At 42.9% G+C, this 23,966-nt stretch overlaps 1 protein-coding gene across 2 annotated transcripts in view; it reads right to left on the bottom strand.

Annotated features, from left to right (window-relative positions):
• LOC128423480 (sperm flagellar protein 2-like) overlaps positions 1-23,966 on the bottom strand; it is a 40,124-nt gene that overhangs the window by 14,687 nt on the left and 1,471 nt on the right. The window contains exons 2-11 of one of the 2 annotated variants that reach the window (XM_053408645.1): positions 23,704-23,878; positions 21,715-21,967; positions 17,804-17,923; positions 16,260-16,398; positions 15,403-15,632; positions 10,629-11,776; positions 10,315-10,532; positions 10,016-10,224; positions 9,797-9,920; positions 9,039-9,697 (exon numbers count right to left, since the gene is read on the bottom strand). In XM_053408645.1, coding sequence (XP_053264620.1) covers positions 9,307-9,697; positions 9,797-9,920; positions 10,016-10,224; positions 10,315-10,532; positions 10,629-11,776; positions 15,403-15,632; positions 16,260-16,398; positions 17,804-17,923; positions 21,715-21,967; positions 23,704-23,878 — 3,007 coding nt within the window. In that variant the 3' untranslated portion in view covers positions 9,039-9,306. Of the gene's footprint in view, positions 1-3,409; positions 3,593-6,164; positions 6,272-9,038; positions 9,698-9,796; positions 9,921-10,015; positions 10,225-10,314; positions 10,533-10,628; positions 11,777-15,402; positions 15,633-16,259; positions 16,399-17,803; positions 17,924-21,714; positions 21,968-23,703; positions 23,879-23,966 lie in introns of those variants that run through there. The other variant, XM_053408646.1, reaches the window with a different exon arrangement.

Below are 23,966 nucleotides of genomic sequence, written 5' to 3'. Positions count from 1 at the left end.
GCTGACTGTACTAGCTGACTGGCAACAGGAGGGAGGGGCTCATACCATAGTAAGAAGAGACCAGGTCCCCCTGTGTTATTGGGGGGGGGGTGGTGTATGAGAGAAAAGCACAAAAGAAAGCACTTGTACAGGAAACTCTGGGGTACAAACTTTGACAAGACACCATTCACACAATTTGCAGTTGCATGAATGGCTTTAAAAAAATCATCCTGAATCCTTGTGTTGGACAGTGGGAAACTGTAATCCCTTGCTGTGTTCCCAATTAAGGTCTCTCTCGCTCCCTTCTTGCCCTGCTATTAGGATTGGAGGGAAAGTTCCCATTGGAGTGAATTATAGCTCAGTCCTAAATGCAAGTAGCAAGCATAGGAGGTTCAATACAGATCAAGACTGCAACAGGAGGTGAAGGGTTAGGGCCCTCCCTACCCCCCACACCAAAGTCCCAACTTGGATCTGGGCTTCCGCTGTTGCAATTTGCTTTCAAAAAGCCCTCCACACAACTGCTAATTGTGTGAATTGCATTCTCTTCTAGCTTGGCCCTGCAATGCACAGTTCAAGAGGCAGGAGAGCGGTATGGCGCTGTACGTGACACGCTCACTGAAGAACTGTGTCCCAGAGTGCTTTCCTTCCACCATGCGTATACTGTGCAGATTGTGGCCACCAAAATGTGGCATCAGGAAGGGCGGGCATCCATCACGCATCAGGGATGTTGAAACCTCCATGGAAATTGAAGCCAATGCTGTTGATGCGTTCTGGAGCCTGTAAAACTTATGTGAGTAAATGAGCTAGGCATCTGGTTTCCAGAGCACATAGAAGGACTAGCTCTAGATCCCAGGGCAAGGAACAGTGTGTAGAGCAGCTGGAATCCATCTCCCATCAGCCCTAGCCGACATGGCCTGCAGTCAGGGATGATGGGAGTGCTAGTCCAGCAACACCTGGGATGTGTGCTTCAGATTCCCTTTCCTTCCTCTAAGTGGAGAAAGCTTTTTCTTTAGCATCTCCCCCTGCGTTACCCCAACATGCCTCTCAACTATACCCATATTCTGTAGTTTCTTCTTCCACTGTCCTCTTCACACCCAACTTTTGCCTTGTGTTGCCTGGACTACAGAGTAGTTGTGGAAAAGCTATGTCCATACATGCTATATTGTCAACTATGGCTATAAACACAAATCAGGTATGCATTGGGCAATAGGCTTAATCAAAGGGACCTAAAGAAGCTGAAGGGTACAAATCAACCCTATTATTCAAAGCAGACATGGGGATTTGGGGCCCTGTTACAAGCTTGTCCTAGGCCCAGAAACTGATTTGTCACTGGCTGCAGCAGTGGAGCTGAAGGGGGTATCATGGAGGCATTTTTGCGAATGGTGTGTGCACACTCATTCCTGTATCATGTTCATTTAGAAGTTTTGCAGTGTTTCAGACTTCTCTGACCCAAGAAATGAATGTTTACACCACAGGAAAAGATGCGTCTGCTTGGTATAACACTTTCAAGTCTCTGAAAAGAAAACCTGACTACAGTTTGTCTCCAGCATCAATCTGTTCTATGGTGAAAACGAAAGCAGTTGACTTGAAAGCTACTTATCTCAGAAGGGTTCTTTGCAAGTCTATAGATTATACTTAACATGGGAGGCAAAACCCAGTATATAACTTCAGTATATATCTTCAGTATATAAAAACATTCTTTTTCTTGTCAATATCTGGGAACAGAAGCACCATAACTCCATTCACAGCCCCAGTAAGCTAGAAAACCCTGTTCATATTATTTTAGCCTCATGGACTTTTGTGGGATTTCAACTGGGAAATAACCAAATTTTATGGGTGGATTTAGATTTTTTAAAAACATTTTTGCTCAAAAACAACATCACTTACACATTTTTCTTGTTTCGCTCAGATTTACCAGCCCAAAGATCAGAGAACTGATACCAGATACTGAACCAAAGGATGTTCTACCTAGCTTCCTGTGTTGACTCTGGAGCTGTTGGTATGTTTTTAGTCTCTTTGCTGCTGAGCAAAATACCACAACTCTGCGTAGGTGGGTGAAATATTGAAAGCAGCATCTCTTTGTGGTTTTTCCATCCCTAGTGGCGACTGTTTCTTTTCCTTTTTCTGGTGAAATGTGTTGCCACATGATGGGGGTTTGCTTTTCCTTTTTCTGGTGAAAAGTTGCCTTTGTACTGCCATTGAATAATGGCAGCAGAGAGCAGCAAACACAGGCATGAGCCATTAGCTGCCCAGGGTTGGCACCTAGGAAGCTGAGTGCAGAAAGGTGGGGGAGCAGGAGACAGGACTTAGCATCTCATCTGTCCCTCCAGACCCACTTTTCCTCACATCCGCTAAGCTGTTCCCTCCCATGGGTCAAAAGATCTTGGGAGAAGATGCAGGAATTAGCCTTTTGAGATGACTATGATACATCTCACAAGGAATGCAATAAGGCTCCTCACTCCCTGGAAAGCAAAACCAACCTATTTCTTATAAATTACTACAGTGCTAGGATGATAGGTACTCTACAGAACCCTACCCCAGCCACATCATGCACTTCTGAAGGAAAGGCAAGGGAGCACCACATGAAACTGACCTAAAATAAGTTGGTATGAAATGTTTAATTTGAAGTAATTTAATTTATGAAATGTTTTGAAGCTGACATGCACTTCTGATTCGTTTCACGCACACATGCCAGCCTATGTCATTTCTGAACCACATGCCACTTTTACAACACAGTCCTATGCATGTCTACTTGGAAAGAAGTCTCACTGTGTTCAGAGAGGCTTGCTCTGAAGTTGGTACACTGGCCTTACAGTTATGATGTTGGGTGGATGGGCCTGTGTTGGCTAAAATGAAATTAAAAACCACATTGGTGCATAAATGATGAGGGGCAGAAGGAGCTGCCAGTTTTGGTTCTCTCCACTTCTCATTTTTACTATCTTAAGTTTAGTTCTCCACATTTCTGAAGCAATTTGTGTTGTTTTTTAAATCCTCATGAAACTTCATTAGCATTTTAGTACAAATTTCTTCTAAAAAACCACATTTCTGTATGCAGCTTTGACTAAGATCCACATCTTTGGAAACAATGTCTCCTAAAAGAATGCATTTTGCTATGCTATTTTCACCAATACCTTGATATTTTTGCACATTTCCCCCTGGTGTATGCATGTCTGTGAGCACTGTGTGCTTGTAGCATGGCACTGCAAAATTCAGATAAGAGCGAGTTTTGAAGGAAGCCCGTGATTTGGCTTCCATATTGTGAAAATTTGGTAAACTGGGCTTTAAATGTGAACGGAACTGAATTTTCCCTCCACCCCAAATCAGGGCTTGTGGCCCACAGGGTGTGAAGACTGGCTGGCTGCTTGTCCCAATGGTTTCATTGGGACTCACAGCCACAAAAATAGAACTTGAGAGAAGAAAGAATTGGGACCTGATCATATTCTTCCTCTGTGACAAAGCCCGATCCATCCACGTCCACATCCTGGAATCTCTGCAGCGTTTCAAGAAGCTCCGTCACTGAGGGCAGAGGCCAAGGCTGGGAAGCTGCTTGCAAGAATATACGCCAGTCCACAGTGTCTGAGTCCACTGTTAACGCTGCTGCCAGGCCCTGCAACTATAACATCCAAAAATACACAAGTTTACTTAACATAGTAAAAGTAAGTGGAATGGGTAACTAAGGGCAGGGCCATTTTATGGACTGTGCATCTTATACAGACAGAAGAATCCTTTGGCTTCAAAATCACTGACTGCTCCCCAAACAGAAAGCTGAGACTGGGCAGAAATATAGCCCATGACATCAATTGCAGGGAACTTTTTTCAAAAGAGACATTTTAATGCCTTGTCTCAACACAGGACTTCTGCTTTGTGACACGAGACAGTGCTCCAGCAGAAAGCAAGGTAGCATTTGAATGCAGACATGTATTTCATAGAATCATAGAATCATAGAATCATAGAATCATAGACTTGGAAGAGACCACAAGGGCCATCGAGTCCAACCCCCTGCCAAGCAGGAAACACCATCAGAGCACTCCTGACATATGGTTGTCAAGCCTCTGCTTAAAGACCTCCAAAGAAGGAGACTCCACCACACTCCTTGGCAGCAAATTCCACTGTCGAACAGCTCTTACTGTCAGGAAGTTCTTCCTAATGTTTAGGTGGAATCTTCTTTCTTGTAGTTTGGATCCATTATCCGTGTCCGCTTCTCTGGAGCAGCAGAAAACAACCTTTCTCCCTCCTCTATGTGACATCTTTTTATATATTTGAACATGGCTATCATATCACCCCTTAACCTCCTCTTCTCCAGGCTAAACATGCCCAGCTCCCTTAGCCGTTCCTCATAAGGCATCGTTTCCAGGCCTTTGACCATTTTGGTTGCCCTCCTCTGGACACGTTCCAGCTTCTCAGTGTCCTTCTTGAACTGTGGTGCCCAGAACTGGACACAGTACTCCAGGTGAGGTCTGACCAGAGCAGAATACAGTGGCACTATTACTTCCCTTGATCTAGATGCTATACTCCTATTGATGCAGCCCAGAATTGCATTGGCTTTTTTAGCTGCCGCGTCACACTGTTGGCTCATGTCAAGTTTGTGGTCGACCAAGACTCCTAGATCCTTTTCACATGTACTGCTCTCAAGCCAGGTGTCACCCATCTTGTATTTGTGCCTCTTATTTTTTTTTTTTTGCCCAAGTGCAATACTTTACATTTCTCCCTGTTAAAATTCATCTTGCTTGTTTTGGCCCAGTTCTCTAATCTGTCAAGGTCGTTTTGAAGTGTGATCCTGTCCTCTGGGGTGTTAGCCACCCCTCCCAGTTTGGTGTCATCTGCAAATTTGATCAGGATGCCCTTGAGTCCATCATCCAAGTCGTTGATAAAGATGTTGAATAAGACCGGGCCCAAGACAGAACCCTGTGGCACCCCACTAGTCACTCTTCTCCAGGATGAAGAGGAACCATTGATGAGCACCCTTTGGGTTCAGTATTTGAAGCTGGTTGACTGACTGAACTCAAAGAGTGCTCACTAAAGGTTCCTTGTCATCCTGGAAAAAGTGATGAGGGGTGCCACAGGGTTCTGTTCTGGGCTCGTTGTTGTTCACCATCTTTATAAATGACGGATGAAGGAATTGAGGGGATGATCAAATTTGCAGGTGACACCAAACTGGGAGGGGTAGCTAATGCTGCAGAAGACAGAATCAGGATTCAGGACGACCCTTAGAAAATTGGAGAATTGGGCCAAAACTGACAAAATGAATTATGAAGAAGGATGTTGACAAGCTGCAAAGTGTGCAGGGGAGGTTGACCAAGATGATCAAGGGTCTGGAAACCAAGCCTTATGAGGAATGGTTGAGGGAGTTTGGTATGTTTAGCCTGGAAAACAGGAGACTGAGAGGAGATACAATAGCCATCTTCAAATATCTAAAGGACTGCCAAAATAGAAGATGGGGCAAGCTTGTTTTCTCCTGCTCCAGAGGGTAGGACCAAAACCAATAGATTCAAGTTACAGGAAAGGAGATTCTGACGAAACATCAGGAGGAACTTTCTGGTGGCAAGAGTTGTTTGACAGCACAATGGGCTCCCACGAGAAGTTGTGGACTCTCCTTCCTTGAGGGTTTTTAAGCAGAGGTTGAATGGCCATCTGTCATGTATGCTTTAGCTGAGGTTTCTGCTATGCAGTGGATTGGACTAGTATGACCCTTGGGTCCTTTCCCATTCTATGATTTCAACAAGCCTCCTCAATTTTGCCTACAAGTATTGGATTTTGGGAGGAAGAAATTTTCAGCGGCTACAACAAATTGACATGGCAGCCAGGAACATATCTTTGCAGATAACAAGCTGGGTTTATTCACTAGTACTGTTGTGTACCTGATCAATTTCGTAAACAAAAGAGATGTATGCAGTGCAATCTGTTTTGCTTCCATAGTCATTCTTTTTATGCTAACTACATTTTATTGTTTTGTGGATGGCTAATGTAGTTACATTTAAAAATGTTTTTGCTGTATTTTACCTCTTTCTTTTTTAATCGTAAGGCCATTAGCCCCCAAAGGCTATAAATTCTATAATAAAGACACGTATCCTATTCTAGCAATGTAAGCATCCATTTAAAACTGTAAGCATCTCAATTGTACATCTAGTCAACACAGCAAATGACTGTCAAAAATCACAGGAATAGCGGACACAGTGAGCACTCACATCATAAATGGAGAGGTGTAGCCAAGCATCAGGAAGTGAGTTTGAGCCAAGATTCAAAGTAATCAAGTCATAAACAATGTCAATGAATGTTTTGCTTGGTATTAAACCTAGACAAATGACAAAAGAAAAGAAAAGTATCACATTGGGACTGATATGAACAGTTTAAAATCTGTCATAATCTTAAAATCTGACTTTTCCTGATGAGGCATATCACATCTACCTCTCGTTTTTATCTCCTAATTACACAAAGACTGTAATTAAACACTGTAAATGTAGTTGCATGGCTTTTTTGTCAAAAATTCTATGTGTAGCCATACATGCTGTACAATTTACTCAATAATAATACAATAAGAAACTGAAAGTACAATCCTACGCATGTTTACTCAGGAGTAAGCCCCAGTGTGTCAATGAACATTCACTGTGTCTAAGATTCTAATTTCTTTTTATTTTTCTTAAGAACTGCAGGATAATTGGTTCTTAAAATCAGATAGGAAAATGTATGTATAGCACTGTGCAAATTAATTTGAGTCTTTCCCGACTTTGTAACGCAAACAAGCAGTTTTTTCTTTGTTTTTGTTTTGCCTGATCCATTGCAGAGGTACGAAGCTAATGATGGGAACTTGTATGAAATGCAGCCATGCTTAAAGGCAAATCCTGTGCACAGCTATTTGGAGAGTAGGCCGTGCTGAATACATTGCCATTGACTTCCGAGTTCCAAGCAGGCATATGTAGGATTGAGCTGCTTGCCTGCATGTTTTTTCTTATAGGCACCTGAGACAGTACTTGAACTGCAGAATGTGCAGCTTATGAAAATCGCATTATTCTGCATTGTGGGTGACCATTTGGGGAAGACCCACAGCTCTGTGATAGATCATCTGCTTTGCATACAGAAGGTCCCAGGTTCTGCCAGTTAGTGCAGACAATTCTGATCAAAATGGTCTTGGCTTGTGACCCAGCAAGTCAAATGTGGCCTGCCAGTTAGATACTGCAGCCAGCAGCCTATGTTTTGTCATGAGCCCAGGAGGTTTGTTGTAGTGGCTAGAGTGCCAGCCTAACTCCAGGGAGAACTGGGTTCAAATCCCATTCAACTATGAAGATGACTTGAGTGACATTGGGCCAGTCTTAGCTTAACCCACCACACAGGGGGGATTAAAGCGGAAGGAGGCCTTGACCTTCTTGTAGGAAAAGTGGGATATACATGAAATAAAGTTGGGGGAGATCTGATCCAAATTAGGCAAGTTGTCATTTCATATAATTAAAGTTGAAAGCCGGCAATGTGTACAGTGGATCCTTAGAGGAAGTATGAGATGTCTGCAGAGGAATATAAGCTGCTACAAGTAAATAATGTAAACTTATTTCTAGTTCTATTTTTTAAAAAGAGAAGCTCCCATGCAGCACAGCTTTTAGAAACTACGGATAGACGCTTGAGCCAAGCAGTTTATAGAATAACAACTTAAGAATTATAATAGTGGATTTCCACCCAATGCAAAAAGCAATGCAATGATTTCGTGAGAGAAATGATAATGAATTGGGTACTATTACTGTCATCCACAAAAATGTTATACATTTTAAAATGTGTTAAAAGTATGCGCTTTTAAAATTATAAATTTTAAGAATGTATTTCTCTACAGTCACTTGACTACAGTGCATCTAAGTGGAAACCAGTATTTGTTGGACATTCACTATGAGAAACAAGTTGAAAAACAAAGGTATGGGGGCACCCATGCAATTTGTGCCCCATGGATTCTTCTCTGTCTTCTTAGCTACCTCTGCCAAGTAGTGACTATGGAGGGAAAAGGGAAATGGGTTTGTTCCTTTACTGCTGCTAGATAATGCACAATGACCTCTTGGGCCATGACTACTTTTAGCAAGCTCTACATTGGTCAACCACTTAATCAAGCTACGCATGCATTCAAAAGTAGTGGCGTTCTACATCTATGGTTGCAGCTATTGAATCTGAAAGCATCAAGGTGCAAGAGATGATGCTGTGATACCTTCTAGAACCAGGAACATTTAAGATGTCTTATCCGCAGGTGATATCCTTGATGTGTAAAGGAGGCAATATCCTCAACTTATTTTTACTACAAAGATATTTCATTCTGCATGTTTCTGCTGGCACTGAAAGTCTCATCTCTTCTTTTCTCTTGTTATTTTGCAGATAAGAAAAATTAAGTGTCTTGGCATCCTTCGTAGTTAGGCGTTTGATAAAAAGTGTTCTCTTCCATTGCTTGTTTTTAATCCAGTAAAACACTAAGTAGAACAGTTGCGGCAATTAAGAATGAAGAAATGCATGAATGAATACTGTGACTCTTCGGAACAATTTTGGAAGTCCAAATTATTGATGGAATCAACCCTTATTTCCCTCCCACAGGCAATTATTTTTACATTTCATATCTCCAGAAGAATGAAAATGAACAGGAAATCAGATGTCAGTAAAAACAGTACAAATAATTGCTTATCCATAATAACCCTAACAGGAATAAAATAATTTATGTAATACAATACAGGATAATAAACAGTTATTCCAAATTATTGTTTTCATTGTTCAGTATCTAGCCAGAATCATAATATTCCTAAACACTTGCTATAAATATATTGGAAAATTCTAAGCGCATAGAAAGACAGTGATAAATTAAAATCAATTTAATAGCAGCTTAACAGAAAGAAGGAAGACTATGAAGTTCCATCAAGGAGTCAAGAGCGTACACTTCAATTTATAAAAATGAACCATACACACACACACATATATATAGACAAAAATGATACTTGGTAATTTCATATGCCAATCCAATACCACATATTTCAAAAATAATACCTGATAAGCATATTCTGACAAATACCAAGCAGTTTGAAAAGAAATATACAGTTTACAGCTTTTCCAAAAGATATACTTCTTATTTCTCTCCCTTCCCATCTAAATGCATGTGTTAGTTTCATGACACATTATATGTGCTTTTAGATGTTCCATTATAATCAAGAAGTATATAAATTTTGGTTGAACGAATGAATGAATGAATAAATAAATAAATAAATAGAAATTGTCCAGTAAATAGTTACCAAAAAAAGAAAAGGAAAGGAAAGGAAAAGTCAACAGACATTATTAAAAATATTTGAGGAGACAGCTGGAGAGAGTGTTTCACATCTAATAGCTCCCAAATGAGCTTTCCCTTTCCCTTTCCCATTCAGAGTCAGATGAACAATCTGGTGTCTCAGGGTTGACCACGCCCTGCTCAGCCTGTAGTCTCCTATTCCTTTGTGAGGAAATATTCCACAACTGGATAGCCTTTTGGGGGTCAAACTTCTTGATATCTGGAGAATTCATCAGAATGACCATGCGATCGGTCATGCTTTCAAACACCAGCTTTGAACGTAGCCTCATCATTGTAAGTTTCATCTGACAGAAGCCTCGTGCCGCCTCCTCAGAACTGGCAGGTAGCGTCAAGACAAGATCTACCAGCGTCAAGATGTTTGGATATTTATGAGAATAATCTGTGTTCACTGCTTCCCATGTCAATCTCCGGATGCTCTGATATCTAAAAAGGATAACAACTGTTACTAAATGTGTTTCTCCCACTGACATATTCAGAAAATTCATTTGAATTTCATGTCATCTTGCTTGTTATTTATTATACCTATTATACAGCTCTGCTTTTAACATGTTCCATTCGGTCTCCACTTCATAAACCTTCACGCTGGCACATTCCAGGACCGGCTCATAATACTTCGTCAAGACAGACACTTCCACTTCACCAAATTCTGCAAGAGGTTGAATATTAATTTTAAGAGCAAACAAACCACCCATGCATTTCGGAAAGAAACAATCCCTTTGGCTGTTGTCTGGTTTTCTGTACCTGGTTCGATTTTGTCTGGCCACAGCTTAAAACTTCCAATAGCGCTTGCTCTCAAAACATCTTCGCTAGCATCACAGAAGCAATCGCACAGCTGCTTCAAAAGATTGCTTATTAATTCTATCCGGATGGCTGATATGTCACCATCTCCTATAAGCTGGTGACCATGAAAATGTGTGATGGCCTCCACCAGACGCTCCCTTGGCCCTGATCTGAAAAAATATTACATTTTACAAATGTACTGTGTGCCTTTGATTTGGATACATCCAGTTAATATACAGTTTTGGTTAAGCATATACAACCTTGCTCGATACATTTGGAGTGTTTCCAATGTTGACTGGCTTGTTGCAAACACATCTGCAATGGAAGAGTTCTGATCCTGGACAACGCGGGAGAGGATGTTGAGAACGTTAATGACATCAAGCAAAAAGTGAGAAAACTTGACAATGTCTGTTTTCAGAAGAAGCTTTAAGAGGTCTTTGGCTTTCTGGTGATTTGAGGAACATGGTTCTTCTTCTACCTGGATGCAAGAAAAAGAAGTCAGTAGAGCAATGACCAAACGCAGTTTTTCACTTATTATTTCTTCAAATCATGCTTGGTTTTAAAGAGCCTTTACCTTACTCATGTGTAGGACAAATGCTGGGTATCCTTTCAGAAGGATCTGAAGAGCTGTCTGTAGGCGAAGAAGCCATCGGGAGCCACCAATTCGAGAAGGAATGGATGTTCTCAGGTTGAGATCTTCATAGACCAACTTGAGGTTGTTCTTGTTCAGTGGAGAGTTATAATAGTAGTACATGTTTTGCAAGAGCTCTGTTAGAATGGTGTATAGTTGGGTGCTCTTCAGTGCTGCCTTGTAAGCTATTTCAAGGTGATGCACGAGGCAATGCACACTCTGAACACATGGCTGGATTTCTTTTAACAGTTTAGCTACCCCATTGCTTTGTCCAACCATAATGTCTCCACCACCACTTCCGAAGCCAACAAGTTTTCTTGCCCAGTCTTGGCTTGGCAAATTGAGCTGCAAACTGGTCTGTAATGTTTGCACAATGGCATTCTTCACAGCAGTTGCATCACGTTTGTCTACTGACTGAACTCCAACAATCTGGCAGTGGATCTTCCCTTGGAGTGCAAAACGTACGTACACCAGGGCAGCTTCTCTTATTGTGCTGTCTGTAACGCCATCACTAATGAGTGAGAAGAACTTGCATTTTTCTAATTTCTCTTTCAAGGCTCTTCGTTCCACTTCAGCAATGAAATGAATAAAGATCCTTGCTGCCTTGTCATTTCTAAAGATGGAACCAATATCCACTCCTTTCATATCATCCAGTTTACACATCCAGTCCAGGTCTGTGATGGGGCGTCCAGTTTTGGCAATGGCGTGGCATGTTCTGAAAAGGTTTTCTATTCTTCCTAAGGTTGTTTTGCTCATGCTCTTTAACATCTGCTCAGTGGTAGCTGTGTCTGGGACAGAGCCACTGGCTGCTTCCATACAGGTAGCCCATGCATGAGCTTCACTGTTGTGGTGGTCGTTGACTAATTCAAGTACAAAGTCATCAGTCCCAGAACAAAAATTGTGTGTTTTCTCCCCTAAATCCACGTTATGTTTCCGACACAAAGCACAGTACATGGTGCCCCTCTCACTGTCATGTTTTAGCCAAGGGTACTTTGACAGCCATATTTGTTGAAACTGGTGATTCTTTCCTGCTTGTTTTTGGATGCCTGGAGTTATATTCTTGCTTTTAAATTGTTTCAGTGCTGCTATGGCTATAAATATTTTAAATATAACTCAGTATTAGGATGCATTATTATTGTGGTTGCACACAACTAAAGATAGGCATGAATAAGTAGCCTAAGTGGCTAAGATCACATACTTGGAAGTAAGTCACAGACAGACACATTACCAAACTATGAATATGAACCTCAACAACTCATTAGGTTCACCTTAAAAATGAGGCAAGCACTAAAACCTCCAAATTCTTCTCCGGCTCAAGTTTTAATCTCAACTGCAGAATTCCCTTCTACCCATATGACTAATGATCCAGCAGCAAAAGCAACACAGCCAGGAACTCTCCCTTTCCCTCCTCCTATCTCTGTTCCACCTCCTCCCTACCCTGTGCCTTGAACACTGGGGAGTGCAATTTTCACAGAGTGCTAGACAACATTAGTTGCTCACAGAAACTACATCCCTCAACATTCCAGGTGTCAGGGATGGTAGGGAAGAAGAAAGGAAGGAAAAGAGGTGAGGCTAGGAAGAACAAGAGCCCCTCTCCGAAATCCCCCCCCTCATTCTGCTGCTGTGGGTGGAGGTTGGTGCAGGGGAGAGAGAACTCTGCCTCCACCATTTCTGAAGCAGCAGCAGTCATCAGTTAATGGTGTTTGAAGACTGCAGGAGAGTGGCTGGTGCTCTTCAGTGCCGCCTTTTTAAGACAATGCACCAGACAATGCACCTTTGAACACATGGCTGGATTTCCTTTAATAGCTTAGCCACTCTATTGGTTTGTCCAACCATAATGTCTCCACCATTTCAAACTCTCAGAAAAAGACAATTTCCCAAGCACTCTCCACTTTTGCTCATAAGTACCGTTTCCAATCCAAATCAATCCTGGGGGCAGGAGGAGTTAATCGACTCCACTGCAAATAAGTCCACCCAATTCTAATTAAAAGTGTGTTCAGTATCAAACTGAAAACCAACAGCAAAGCAAAAAAACCAAGAGTATTGATTGCTGCAACTGTGCTCTGTAAGAGGCCAGAAGGGTTAACTTTCCTAGGCAATGGAAATGTCCTAAGAGAAAAAACTTTATTAAGATAGTCAATGTTCCACTTAATGCCATTTTCTTTCCTATAGGAAGAATCAGTAACAAGGCCGTTGGCCTCTTAAGCAAATCTGGGTGCTTTCCATGTTGCTAGCTAAGCTTCTCTGTATGATCTAATCTTCCTTTTGTGGCTAAAAGTACTCTGAAGCCACAGATATTGGTTGATTCTGAGTCAAAATACTATTTGGTATACAGCATGTAAGTTTCCTTCTACCGTTTCCCTTTTTTTTGCTGACTTCCTATATGATACTATTCAGCAAAGCTCTAAAAATCCTTTCTGCTTGTTCATGCTGTACTTTTGAAGGGGTCTGCAAAGGCATATAGTGTTCTTACATATAAAAATGTCAGAAGATCTCTTATTCCTAGTTCAGATGGTACAACAGTGTATTACACCCTTTATCAAGTCGGAGGCAAGCAAGGAGGAGAAGGACCTCTATGCAAATAAATCTAGAGCTGAGATTATATCAACAGGGCTTGGTGTGGGGAGCGGCAAGGCTGTCTTTGACCGATACTAAATATCTACCCCCTGATAGCTTTAGGCTGGGCCAGATACAAACAAGGACAAGGCTCCTGAACATTTTAATAGTTGAGTGGAAGAGGGAATTTTCAGGTGCAGCTTGCATGGTGAACTATAGCTACAGAAATTCCCCCATCCTCACAACTATCAAAAGGTGCAGGACACCTGCCCACTTTTACATCTGGCTACTCCAGATAGCGTGGGTGGCGCTGTGGGTTAAACCACAGAGCCTAGGACTTGCAGATCAGAAGGTCGGCGGTTTGAATCCCCGAGACGGGGTGAGTTCCTGTTGCTCAGTGTCGTTCAGCCCAGACACTGAGATCCAGTGCTGAGGGCCTTCTGGCGGTTCCCTCATTGCGAGAAGTGAGGTTACAGGGAACCAGACAGAGGGCCTTCTTGGTAGTGGTGCCCACCCTGTGGAACACCCTCCCTTCAGATGTGAAGGAAATAAGCAACTATCTTATCTTTAAAAGACATCTGAAGGCAGCCCTGTTCAGGGAAGTTTTTAATATTTAATGCTGTACTGTTTTTAACACTTGATTGGGAGCCGCCCAGAGTGGCTGGGGAAACTCAGCCAGATGGGCGGTATATAAATAATAAATTATTATTATATTATTATTATCAGTCGCTGCTCCTGCCAACCTAGCAGTTTGAAAGCACGTCAAAGTGCAAGTAGATAAATAGGTACCGCTCTGGCGGGAAGGAAAACAGCGTTTCCGTGCGCTGCTCTGGTTCGCCAGAAGTGGCTTAGTCATGCTGGCCACATGACCCGGAAGCTGTATGCCGGCTCCCTCGGCCAGTAAAGCGAGATGAGCGCCGCAACCCCAGAGTTGGTCATGACTGGACCTAATGGTCAGGGGTCCCTTTACCTTTACCTCAGATAGCTTGCTACAGACCAGCCTTCCCCAACCTGGTGCCATTCTGTCAACTCCAGTCATATTTCTATCAGGGATGATAGAAATTGTGGTCCAAAGCATGTGGAGGGCACCGAGTTAGGAAACCATTTAATAGACCACAGTCTCCTTTGGGAAGAAGGCAGGGATAGATGTTTTGATGCTAATGCTGATGGTCAGTGTCAATATGTAAGAGCATATCTACGTGTTCAGAAAAAGCACATTTTACAGCCTGCTTCCAGGCTGATGTCGCCTAACCTCCCTGCACACACTGTGCAAAGCAAATCAGGAAGAATGCTCAATTAACAACCTTTTTGAAAAGTATTTACTGTTCTTAATGTAGCTAGGAATCCTACTCGAACTTTCCTGGGAGCAAGCGCTAAAGAAGCAAAGTAGGGCTTACTCCCAAGTAAACATGTACAGCAGGGGTTGCCAAACGTCTTGGTCCTGTGGGCACACTTGCAAAGTGGATAAACTGATGTGGGTGCAACATGCAGGCCACAACTCTCCCCTCCTCAGCTGTAATACTGCTGCCCCAATTGCTCCTAGTGCCACAAATCAACTGTAAAAAGTCTTATATTGGCTAAGGAAGGCGTCTTTCCAGAGTAATTTAAGAAGGAGGATTGGCAGAGGATGGGACATTGTAGGCACCAGGGAAAGCCCCACATCGGTTACCCATGATGTAGAGCAGGATTCCTCAAACTCGGCCCTCCAGATATTTTTGGCCTACAACTCCCATGATCCGTAGCTAGCAGGACCAGTGGTCAGGGATGATGGGAATTGTAGTCTCAAAACATCTGGAGGGCAAGTCTGAGGAAGCCTGAAGGACTGTTAATGTGTGAGGTAACCTACATGGCTCACGAGTGTTTTGACGCTGCACTTAGTTATAATTGAAAGAAGCATTTCCATATACTGGAACACACCACTGAAAGAAGTTCCAGAATTACTGCTAGCAGGGATATAAAACTATTAGTAGCTTTAAATCTCAAGTCAGTATTTAATGGCAGAGATCATCTTGTTATTGATCGCTGTAAGCCACTCTGTGTGTAAGCCTTGGTGTGTGTGTGTGTGTGTGTGTGTGTGTGTGTGTGTGAAGAACAGGATACAAATACTTTGGGGAAATAAATGATAAATAAATAACTTCTTGAAAACAAAGTGATTTCTTACCTTTAGGTGCCACCTGCAGAAACTGCTTATGAAGCGTGCTAAGCTGCGAAATAGTTAAAGTACCATTTGTAGGCATTTCCACCGATGGAGGGCGAGGTGGAGGAAGAGGATCTGGAAAGACTTTGACATCACCGTTAATGTAAAACTCTACCCCTTCCAGAACTAATTCATACTGGATCTTAGTAGAGGTTTCGATGTGGTGGCGGGCAACCTCGGTTAATTTGTCGACACTGTAAGGATACACATTTAAGAAACAGTGGCAGAGGGGTTAAAAAGCTTCAGCAGGAGCAGCTTGTCTGGTGTGACACAGAGCCACAGCAATAGCTTCTCCGCAGAAATGTTGCTTACTGAGAGAAGAAGAGGGAGCAGCGAGGTGATGGCAGATGCCAGGCAAGGGCACCAGATTGGCCTTGAGTTGATTACAGGTGAAATCCCAGAAACATGGAAAGAGACCTATATTATAGTAATCCCAAAACAAGATGCAGATTTGCTGCAAATTAAAAACTATAGGCCTTTATCTCTGTTAAACAATGATTACAAGTTGTTTGCAAACGTATTAGCTAACAGATTGAAAAATATACTAAATGAGTATATACATCAAGATCAGGCAGGGTTTCTTCCAGGTAGACAAATGAAGGAGAATATAAGGAATATTTTGAATATAATAGAATACCCAGATTGGCTTTGAGTGTGTCTCTGTGCAACTCCAACCTGAATACCACCTCACCTGCTCCTGTAGAGGCTTGCTCGAAATTCCTCTTTCCTCCTAAAACCTCCCGCATTACCTTGGGGTCCCTTCCAAATCTACAGTTCAGTGATTCCATTATTCTAATGCTTTCATCAAAATTAACCATTACCTTGCCATTTCAGCCAAGAATCTCTCCCCAAGCCATTTTTCCATATTCCTGTATGTTACTTCTGCTTTCGTTTGCAGATCTTCAGTGAAGGCGAGTGCTTTGGCTTTCAACAGCTCAAGCCGAGATTTTGCAGCCTCCGCTGTTTTAAGAAATTGTTTAAGAACAAGTAAGAATACAAACACTATTTTACAGGTCTGGCAATCAAGCGTTAGGTTTAGGCATTATTTGGGAAACTGGCAGTCTGATCCGATGGGTCTACAAAAGCTGGGCTGCTCCAAGGAAGAGTCCTGTGAAGAACAGAAGAGACTTGCTGGTTGAGACTGAAAGCTAATCTTTTCCAGCAGCCAATTTCCACTGCAGCCAACCAGATGCCTATAGTGAGCCCTAAGCAAGACTTAGACACCATAGCCGTCTCCCACAGTTGTTCCCCAGTATTCTAGGGCACAATGCTTTGGATCCTGTAGATAGTATATTTCCATCATTAGTGACAAGCAGCCACGGACAGCCTTAACAACCAGGAATTTGTCTAATCTGCATTATTATTTTATTATATTATTTTAAACAAAGTAATAATAATAAATAAATAGAAAGTGAGGAATCTGTCTTTTAAATTATTTTATCTGGGAGCTCTCAGTTTCTGCTGCTTACTCCATGGCCAGCAGCGCCCACCCCCCACTAATCTGATTTTAAAGTCACCTAAATTGCTCCACAATTGTGTAATGGCCTCACCCCATAAGTTTGATAGGCACCAACACGGCTGACATTCTGGCGCCAGATTAAAATGAGTTTGCCTGGTCTTGCACAGGATGCTAGTTTCATTGCTTTACTGTTGTGGCTTTATGTTGGAGTATTTTTTTTAATTATTCTATATACTTTACTTCTCATTTTGTTGGCTTGCTGCTGCTTTAAATAATTCCACCATGAGGTCATCCAGTGAATGGTGGGTTAAAATTGTCTTAATAATTGGATAAATATATTTGTGGCCATTCACTTCTACTAGTTGTCTGCCTTGAAGCTACTGCCAAAATTAGTTTCCCTTAACCGTTGTTAGTTAATCAGTTAGCATTATATCGTAATACCTAAACGTTGCAAGTGTGAAGTGAAACCATGGGTTGAAATGGTTTTGCAAACCATGGATTTCATTATCAATGCTTAAATATTTCAGCTGCAGCAAACCACCAAAATGGTTATGGTGGTTTTCCCTGCCCCCCTCCCCAGTTTCTCAGGTAACAAGGCGAAAACAAGCAAGTTTATCCAATGTCATATTATATACACCTTCCTGGAAGAAGGCCTAGTTTAGCAACCTACAACATGGTTTCAGTAGGTTTCAAATCTTATCCAGGGTTATGGCAGTAAATAATGGATAGTGTTAAAAATGGTTAAGCATAATGCCCACAACATGTTCAAGCAATTGCTGCTGTAGCATTTTGAATACTGAAAGCAATCCGTGGTCTTTCTTTCCCACTATTTTCCAGCTTAAGCATTCCCTAAATTGCAAATGTGGAGCTGTTTCTGAATTTACCTGACTGAAATTTAATGCATACCTTCATGCTCCAGCGCAGCAAAATATTCCTGCTTCATTTTAAGCCTCAGTTCTAGCTTCTTCAGTTCCTCCGGGGATAAAGGAATTGGTGTTGGCGTTGGCTCTGGTGGAGAATGAGAGGCTGCAAGGAGAAGCACGTATTTTTACAAATAAAAGAACCTGCAAATTTCTGTATGCATAATGCTTACACTACTGTTAGCCTAATAGGGCATTTCACAAAATGAACGCAACTCAAAATGTAGGTAAAACTGAACTTGTCAACATTTCAGAAACAGGATCTGAAATTAGAGGCAACAAGAGACAGCTTCACTTGATCATTATGTAGTGTGGCATAGCAATTGCAGCATCAGACTGGGACTGGGGAGACCTGGGTTCAAATCCCCACCCAACCATGAGGCTTCCTGGGTGGCCCAGGGTTTTTCTCAGGCTCCCACCCTCACATGGTGATGGTGAGGATAAAGGGAAGGGTGAGAGGTAACGATACATGCCTTCTTGAGCTCTTTGGACAAAACTCAAGCTATAAATTTAATAAACAAACAATGCTTGGAAAGCATTTCAGGACAGTTACATCATGCAACCAGCACACTCAGGAGCTTCCTAAACTTAATGCATGAACTACTCACATGTAGGACAGACCTGAGTGCAGACCAGATATCTGGTTGTCCCCTGGTAAGGTAGGTTAGGGGGAAATACAGTGGTACCTCAGGTTACATACGCTTTAGATTACAGACGCTTCAGGTTACAGACTCCGCTAACCCAGAAATAGTGCTTCAGGTTAAGAACTTTGCTTCAGGATGAGAACAGAAATCATGCTCCAGCGGCACGGCAGCAGCAGGAGGCCCCATTAGTTAAAGTGGTGCTTCAGATTAAGAACAGTTTCAGGTTAAGAACGGACCTTTGGAACGAATTAAGTACTTAACCTGAGGTACCACTGTATGGTAAATGGCCCAAGGTCACCCAGTGAGTTTCATGGCTGAGTAGGGATTTGTCCAGTACTTCTAACCACTGCATCACAATGGCAATCAATTAAGAAAATCTTGTTTTTTTACTGCAACCCCAATCTTGCAAAAAAAAACACAAACAAACCAAAACTGTCTGGCTTTGGATACATGTAAGGCCACTTCTCAGCAAGGCAGAAATATCCACAGAAATAAGAGGTGGGTATGCTGATCTCTCCTGCCAACCTAGCAGTTCGAAAGCACGTCAAAGTGCAAGTAGATAAATAGGTACCACTCTGGCGGGAAGGTAAACGGTGTTTCCGTGCGCTGCTCTGGTTCGCCAGAAGCAGCTTGGTCATGCTGGCCACAGGCCAGGAAGCTGTACGCCGGCTCCCTCAGCCAATAAAGCGAGATAAGCGCCGCAACCCCAGAGTCGGTCATGACTGGACCTAATGGTCAGGGGTCCCTTTACCTTTATGCTGATCTCAGGGTCATGGGTTTGAGCCCCATGTTGGACGAAAGATTCCAGCATTGCAGGGAGGTGGACTATATGACCCTTGAGGTCCCTTCCAACTCAACAATTCTATGATTCTAACAGTAAGGACAGCTGAACTGTGGTTATACTAGGGTATAGATCAGAGTAATTTTTATACTAGGCAGTAGATCTGAGCAATTAATTGCCAAAGAGGTCTGATGGGTTGTGAATGAGAAGGGTGTATAAACTTGGGGAAAGCCTTCTCTGGGAATATTTGTGTTCCTGGTCTCTAGAAGACAATGTAGGGTAGCAATTCAGAGTGTTGGACTAGGGTCTGGGAAACCAGGGTTCAAATCCCCACTCAGTCATGAAGCTGACTGGGTGACCTTTTAGCCCAGCCTACCTCAAAGGGTTGTCGTGAGGGTAAAATGGGGGGGGGGGAAGGAAACCATGCATGCCACCACTTTGAGCTCCTTGGGTGAAAAGTGGGAAAGAAATCTAGTAAAGAAATAAAATAAAAACCTAGTGATTTGGATATTCCAAGAACGAACCTTACTTCTTCATTTTACCGCTATTCAGCCATGACAGTTCTCAAAGTATGCCATAACATAACCTCTCATATGGTGATATGAGAGGCATTCAAGTACGTTTTACTCAGAGTAGACACATTGAAATTAGTGAACATGACTGCGGCCCATTCATTCCAATAGGTCTGCCCCGACTAAAACTTGATTGAATACAACCCAACAAATCAGATATCAAGGACGGTGACGTTGCCTTATTTTTGAAGCTGCCTCTCTTCAGAACATCAGGTGTTGTCGGCATCAAACAAACCTGGTCTAATATCCAGCGGCTGTGTCTCTTCAAAAGGGCTAAGGCAGCAAAAGGGAGCTACTGTGGGATTTCAGATGCTTTTCAGAGTCCTCTTCCAGTCTACCTGCTGGTCTGGCTATTCTGGCCAGATGGAATCAACGGATCCCAGGCCTCAGAACTCTCAGGATCAGTGGCTGTTGACACCACTTGGGAGGGGAGACATCAGCTCCCTTGCGGTGGCGCTGCTGCCTCTCTAGAGGTCATAGGGGGAATAACACCCATCTCTGAAATAGAGCGCTGGACTTATGACCTTTTCATTAATGCAGACCTTCCTCCCCTGGGCTGATGTCCAACCACTATTGTCCTAGGCTTTCCTTCTTCCTTGAAATGGTCCTTGGCAAACCTCTCTCCCTGATTCCCCAAGTGTTTCTGCTGCCCTTACTGCTGCTGCTTCGGTCAGGTGGCATGGATGCCCATTTGGGAAGCAGCATAGCTCAATGGTTCCCATGCCAAAGGTTCCAGGTTCAATCCCTGGCATCTCCAGATAGGCCCCTGTCTGACATCCTAAAGAGCTAGATGGACAAATGGTTTGACTCTGTATACCACAAAAGTGTAACACGACAAGATCCAAAATGCCAAAATACCAAACAGCGTTCATCTATAACATCAAGTGTCAAATGCTGTCTTTTTGGCTTTGCTTTTTGAACCGTAAGACATCTCTTTGACAACAGACCAGGAAAGATCTTTGGGTACAGTCTAATTTAGGAGTGGGAAACCTGTGACCCTTCAGAAGTTACTGTTTATTACATTTGTATGCTGTTTTTCAGCCACAGTGAGCTTGCAACCAATCGTTAATAATACACAGGGAAAATTAACAGCCATAATAAAACCATGCATTAAGCAATACATCTCCTATGTATACTGTATTCCAATACAGTAGTGAAGCATGGTTAGAGCTTGTAGATTACCTTAATTTTAGATATCCTTTCTAGACCAGAACCTGACTGCTTTAGTTGTTGGACTTCAACTCCCATCTGTCCCTGTCAGCATGGCAAATGGTTGGGGATTGCGCAGGGGCGCAGCTAGCTGCTCTGGCACCTGGAGCAGCGGGGGCGGGGCGATCCACCCAAGGGGATGATCCACCCATGGGGGCAGGGCGATCCGTGCACAGGGGCGCTGCGGTGATCCGTGCATGGGGCACTGCGGTGATCCGTGCATGGGGGAACTGCGTGCTGCCCACAGAGGCAGCCTGGCAGACGCAAGCCCCACACTGCCATTTCGGGCAGCGCGGGGCCCCAAGCCACCGCATCACTCCCAGGAGAGACACGTGGCTCGGGCACACTGCAGGCCAGGCCCCACGGTGAGTGCCTCCCCCTGTGGTGTGCCATTTTGTCACCCCCCTCAAGGATGACACCCAGGGTGGACCACACCACCCGCACCTCCTTTCCTACACCCCTGGGATTGTGGGAGTTGTAGTCCAGCAACATGTGAGCAGCCACAGGTTCCCTGTCCCTGAACTAACTCCCGAAAAGGGGGACCGACGTGTGCACAGGCTCCAGTAAGGGATATACCTTCACTCCCCTCCTCTGTTTTGCTGGGAATGCAAAGTTTGCTTTTTTAAAAATGATCAAACACAATTGTATTAATCCAGAACCCTCCCTCTCTTTTACCTTGCATCTCATTTACCTTTCTTTTTTCCTTTCTTGCCTTTGGCATCTTTGCCTTCCTTTCCTTTGGCATCTTTCCCTCCTTTCGCATCTTTCCCTCCTTTAGCATCCTTTCCACCTTTGGCTTCCTTTCCTCCTTTCCCTTTTTTCCCTTTCCCTTCTTTCCCCTTCTTTTCTGCTTGGGAAGATTTTTGGCGCTCTTTTTCTTTCATTTCTTGCTGAAGCCGTTCTTTTTCTTCCTCCGCCTCTTTTGCTTGTATTTCAGCTGTAACCTTAATTTTAAAGGGTCACACTTAAGTAAAAAAGCAGCAAGAGCATTTTAAACAAAACGATTGTTGTTTCATGATTGTCAATAACCAGCATGTCGTTATGAAACAGACCACTTAACATTATAAACTATTACTTCTCTATATATGTTGGGATCCAGAGATCATGCGGTGGCTTCTGAACTTTCTCCTTCCAGTCCCCAAGTTGCTCCAGGTGGTTGGTGGGAATCTAATATAACTGCTCCCATACTCTTCTTCTGCTCTTACAACATTCTGGAAAGGCACAGGCTGTAGCATGAGGCCTTCAACCACAGAATGAATGGGCAGATACTGGAGACGCCCCCTTGAAATAAGAGAAGAGCCTTCTGCTCATGTAAGGGATGAAACCCATAGGGCTTATATAAGTACTGCCTCTCCCCATATAAACCAACTCAAACTCTGTGTTCATAATCTGAGGTCCTTCTACATGTGCCTCCTACATGTGAGGTTCGGAGGGTGGCAACACGAGAACGGGGCCTTTTCTGCAGTGGCTCCCCATTGTGTAATGCTCTCCTCAGGGAGGTTCGTCTGGCGCCTTCATTATATATATTTAAGTGCTAGGCAACAACGTTCCTCTTCAATCAGGCCTTTGGCTGATTAATATTCTACAGCCTTTTAAATGTGTTTGTGGGAGAGGGGGCTATTGTTTTGTTGTTTTTGTTTTAACGACACATTTGTGGTTTTATCTAGTATTTTTGTCTTGTGAATCACCCTGAGATATTTTGATGAAGGGTGGTATATGAACCTAATAAAAAAATAAAAAAAAATAAGAGAGACCATCTGTCACAAATGCACATTATCTAGATTATGGATGATCTGCACGCTTTGTGGACTCCAACTCCCATAATCTCTGTCCTTTGGCAGTATTGGCTGAGGCTGATGGGAGCCAGAGTCCAATAAATATTTGGGGAATATTTGGCTATCCCTTACCTAAATAAGAGACAGAGAAACATACAGTACAGGGCATGGATACAGACTTGCTCTTCCATGAATGGAAGCGTCTTCAATCCAGTGGGGGCTCCTGCTGATGGAGAGAGTGGGGAGAGAAGACCGGTTTTTGCTGTTTATACTTGCGCTGCTTTGAAAGGCTCACCAACCTTCTGCATATTTTCGAAGAGGTGCATGGGGCTTCAAGGGGAATCAGTGAAAATTGCCTCCCCTTCCCCTTCTGCCAGTGAGAGTATCCTCTCAGCAGCATTCCACTCATGGGATCTCTGCAGCCAAGTAAAAAATCATTGGGGGGGGGATAACTACAGCTGTTCCGTGATGAATTTGACTTTCACACTGTTTCATCATGTAAGTAACTGATCAAATTTCAAAGAATTTTTTTATCACCAAATTCTCTATAGAGATGCTTTTTTGAGATATTGAAGGGATTCTCTGAATAGTGCTAGCACATTTATATAATAGGTAAGAATGCCCAATTAAAACTGTGAAAATTTGCACAAATCAGAGTTTCTATCTTCAGGGGAATCCTTAAAGAGAGAACACTGCAGTAATCTTGCACTGGAGTCAGCAAAACATTTATCAGGAAGCTTCCAAATTGGCTCCATGGTCGGAGGCAGAATGCCCAATGTTGGAAATTGCAGAATTTCCTGAGTGCGGGTTTCCTACAGGCCTGATCCAGCAAGCTCTTTTTACATTCTTAATGGCTGTATCCAGATCTCTGTTTGAACTCTTTTAATACTTGTGGCTTTTCTTACCATGTTGGATATTGTGGCTACAATATTGTGCCACATCTCAGTAATCTGTTTTTCTTCTGGGGCAAAATTAAAGATTATGCTTTCAGAAAACACATCATCCTTGATCTTGACTGGAATTGCTTTCATCTTGTCCTTTGGTTCTGGAGAAGCAGCTCTGTGAACACTCAGAGGAATTCTTAAAACAGAAAGAGAGAGAGAAAGAAAGAGAGAGGCAGGCAACAGATTTACTTCTGCATTTCTCAAGACTTAAATTTGTATATTTG

This window comes from Podarcis raffonei, chromosome 11 (genome assembly GCF_027172205.1).
Source record: "Podarcis raffonei isolate rPodRaf1 chromosome 11, rPodRaf1.pri, whole genome shotgun sequence".
Lineage (NCBI taxonomy): Eukaryota > Metazoa > Chordata > Lepidosauria > Squamata > Lacertidae > Podarcis > Podarcis raffonei.
Note: the sequence above shows the minus strand (reverse complement) of the source record. Positions and strands in the feature narration are given on the sequence as shown.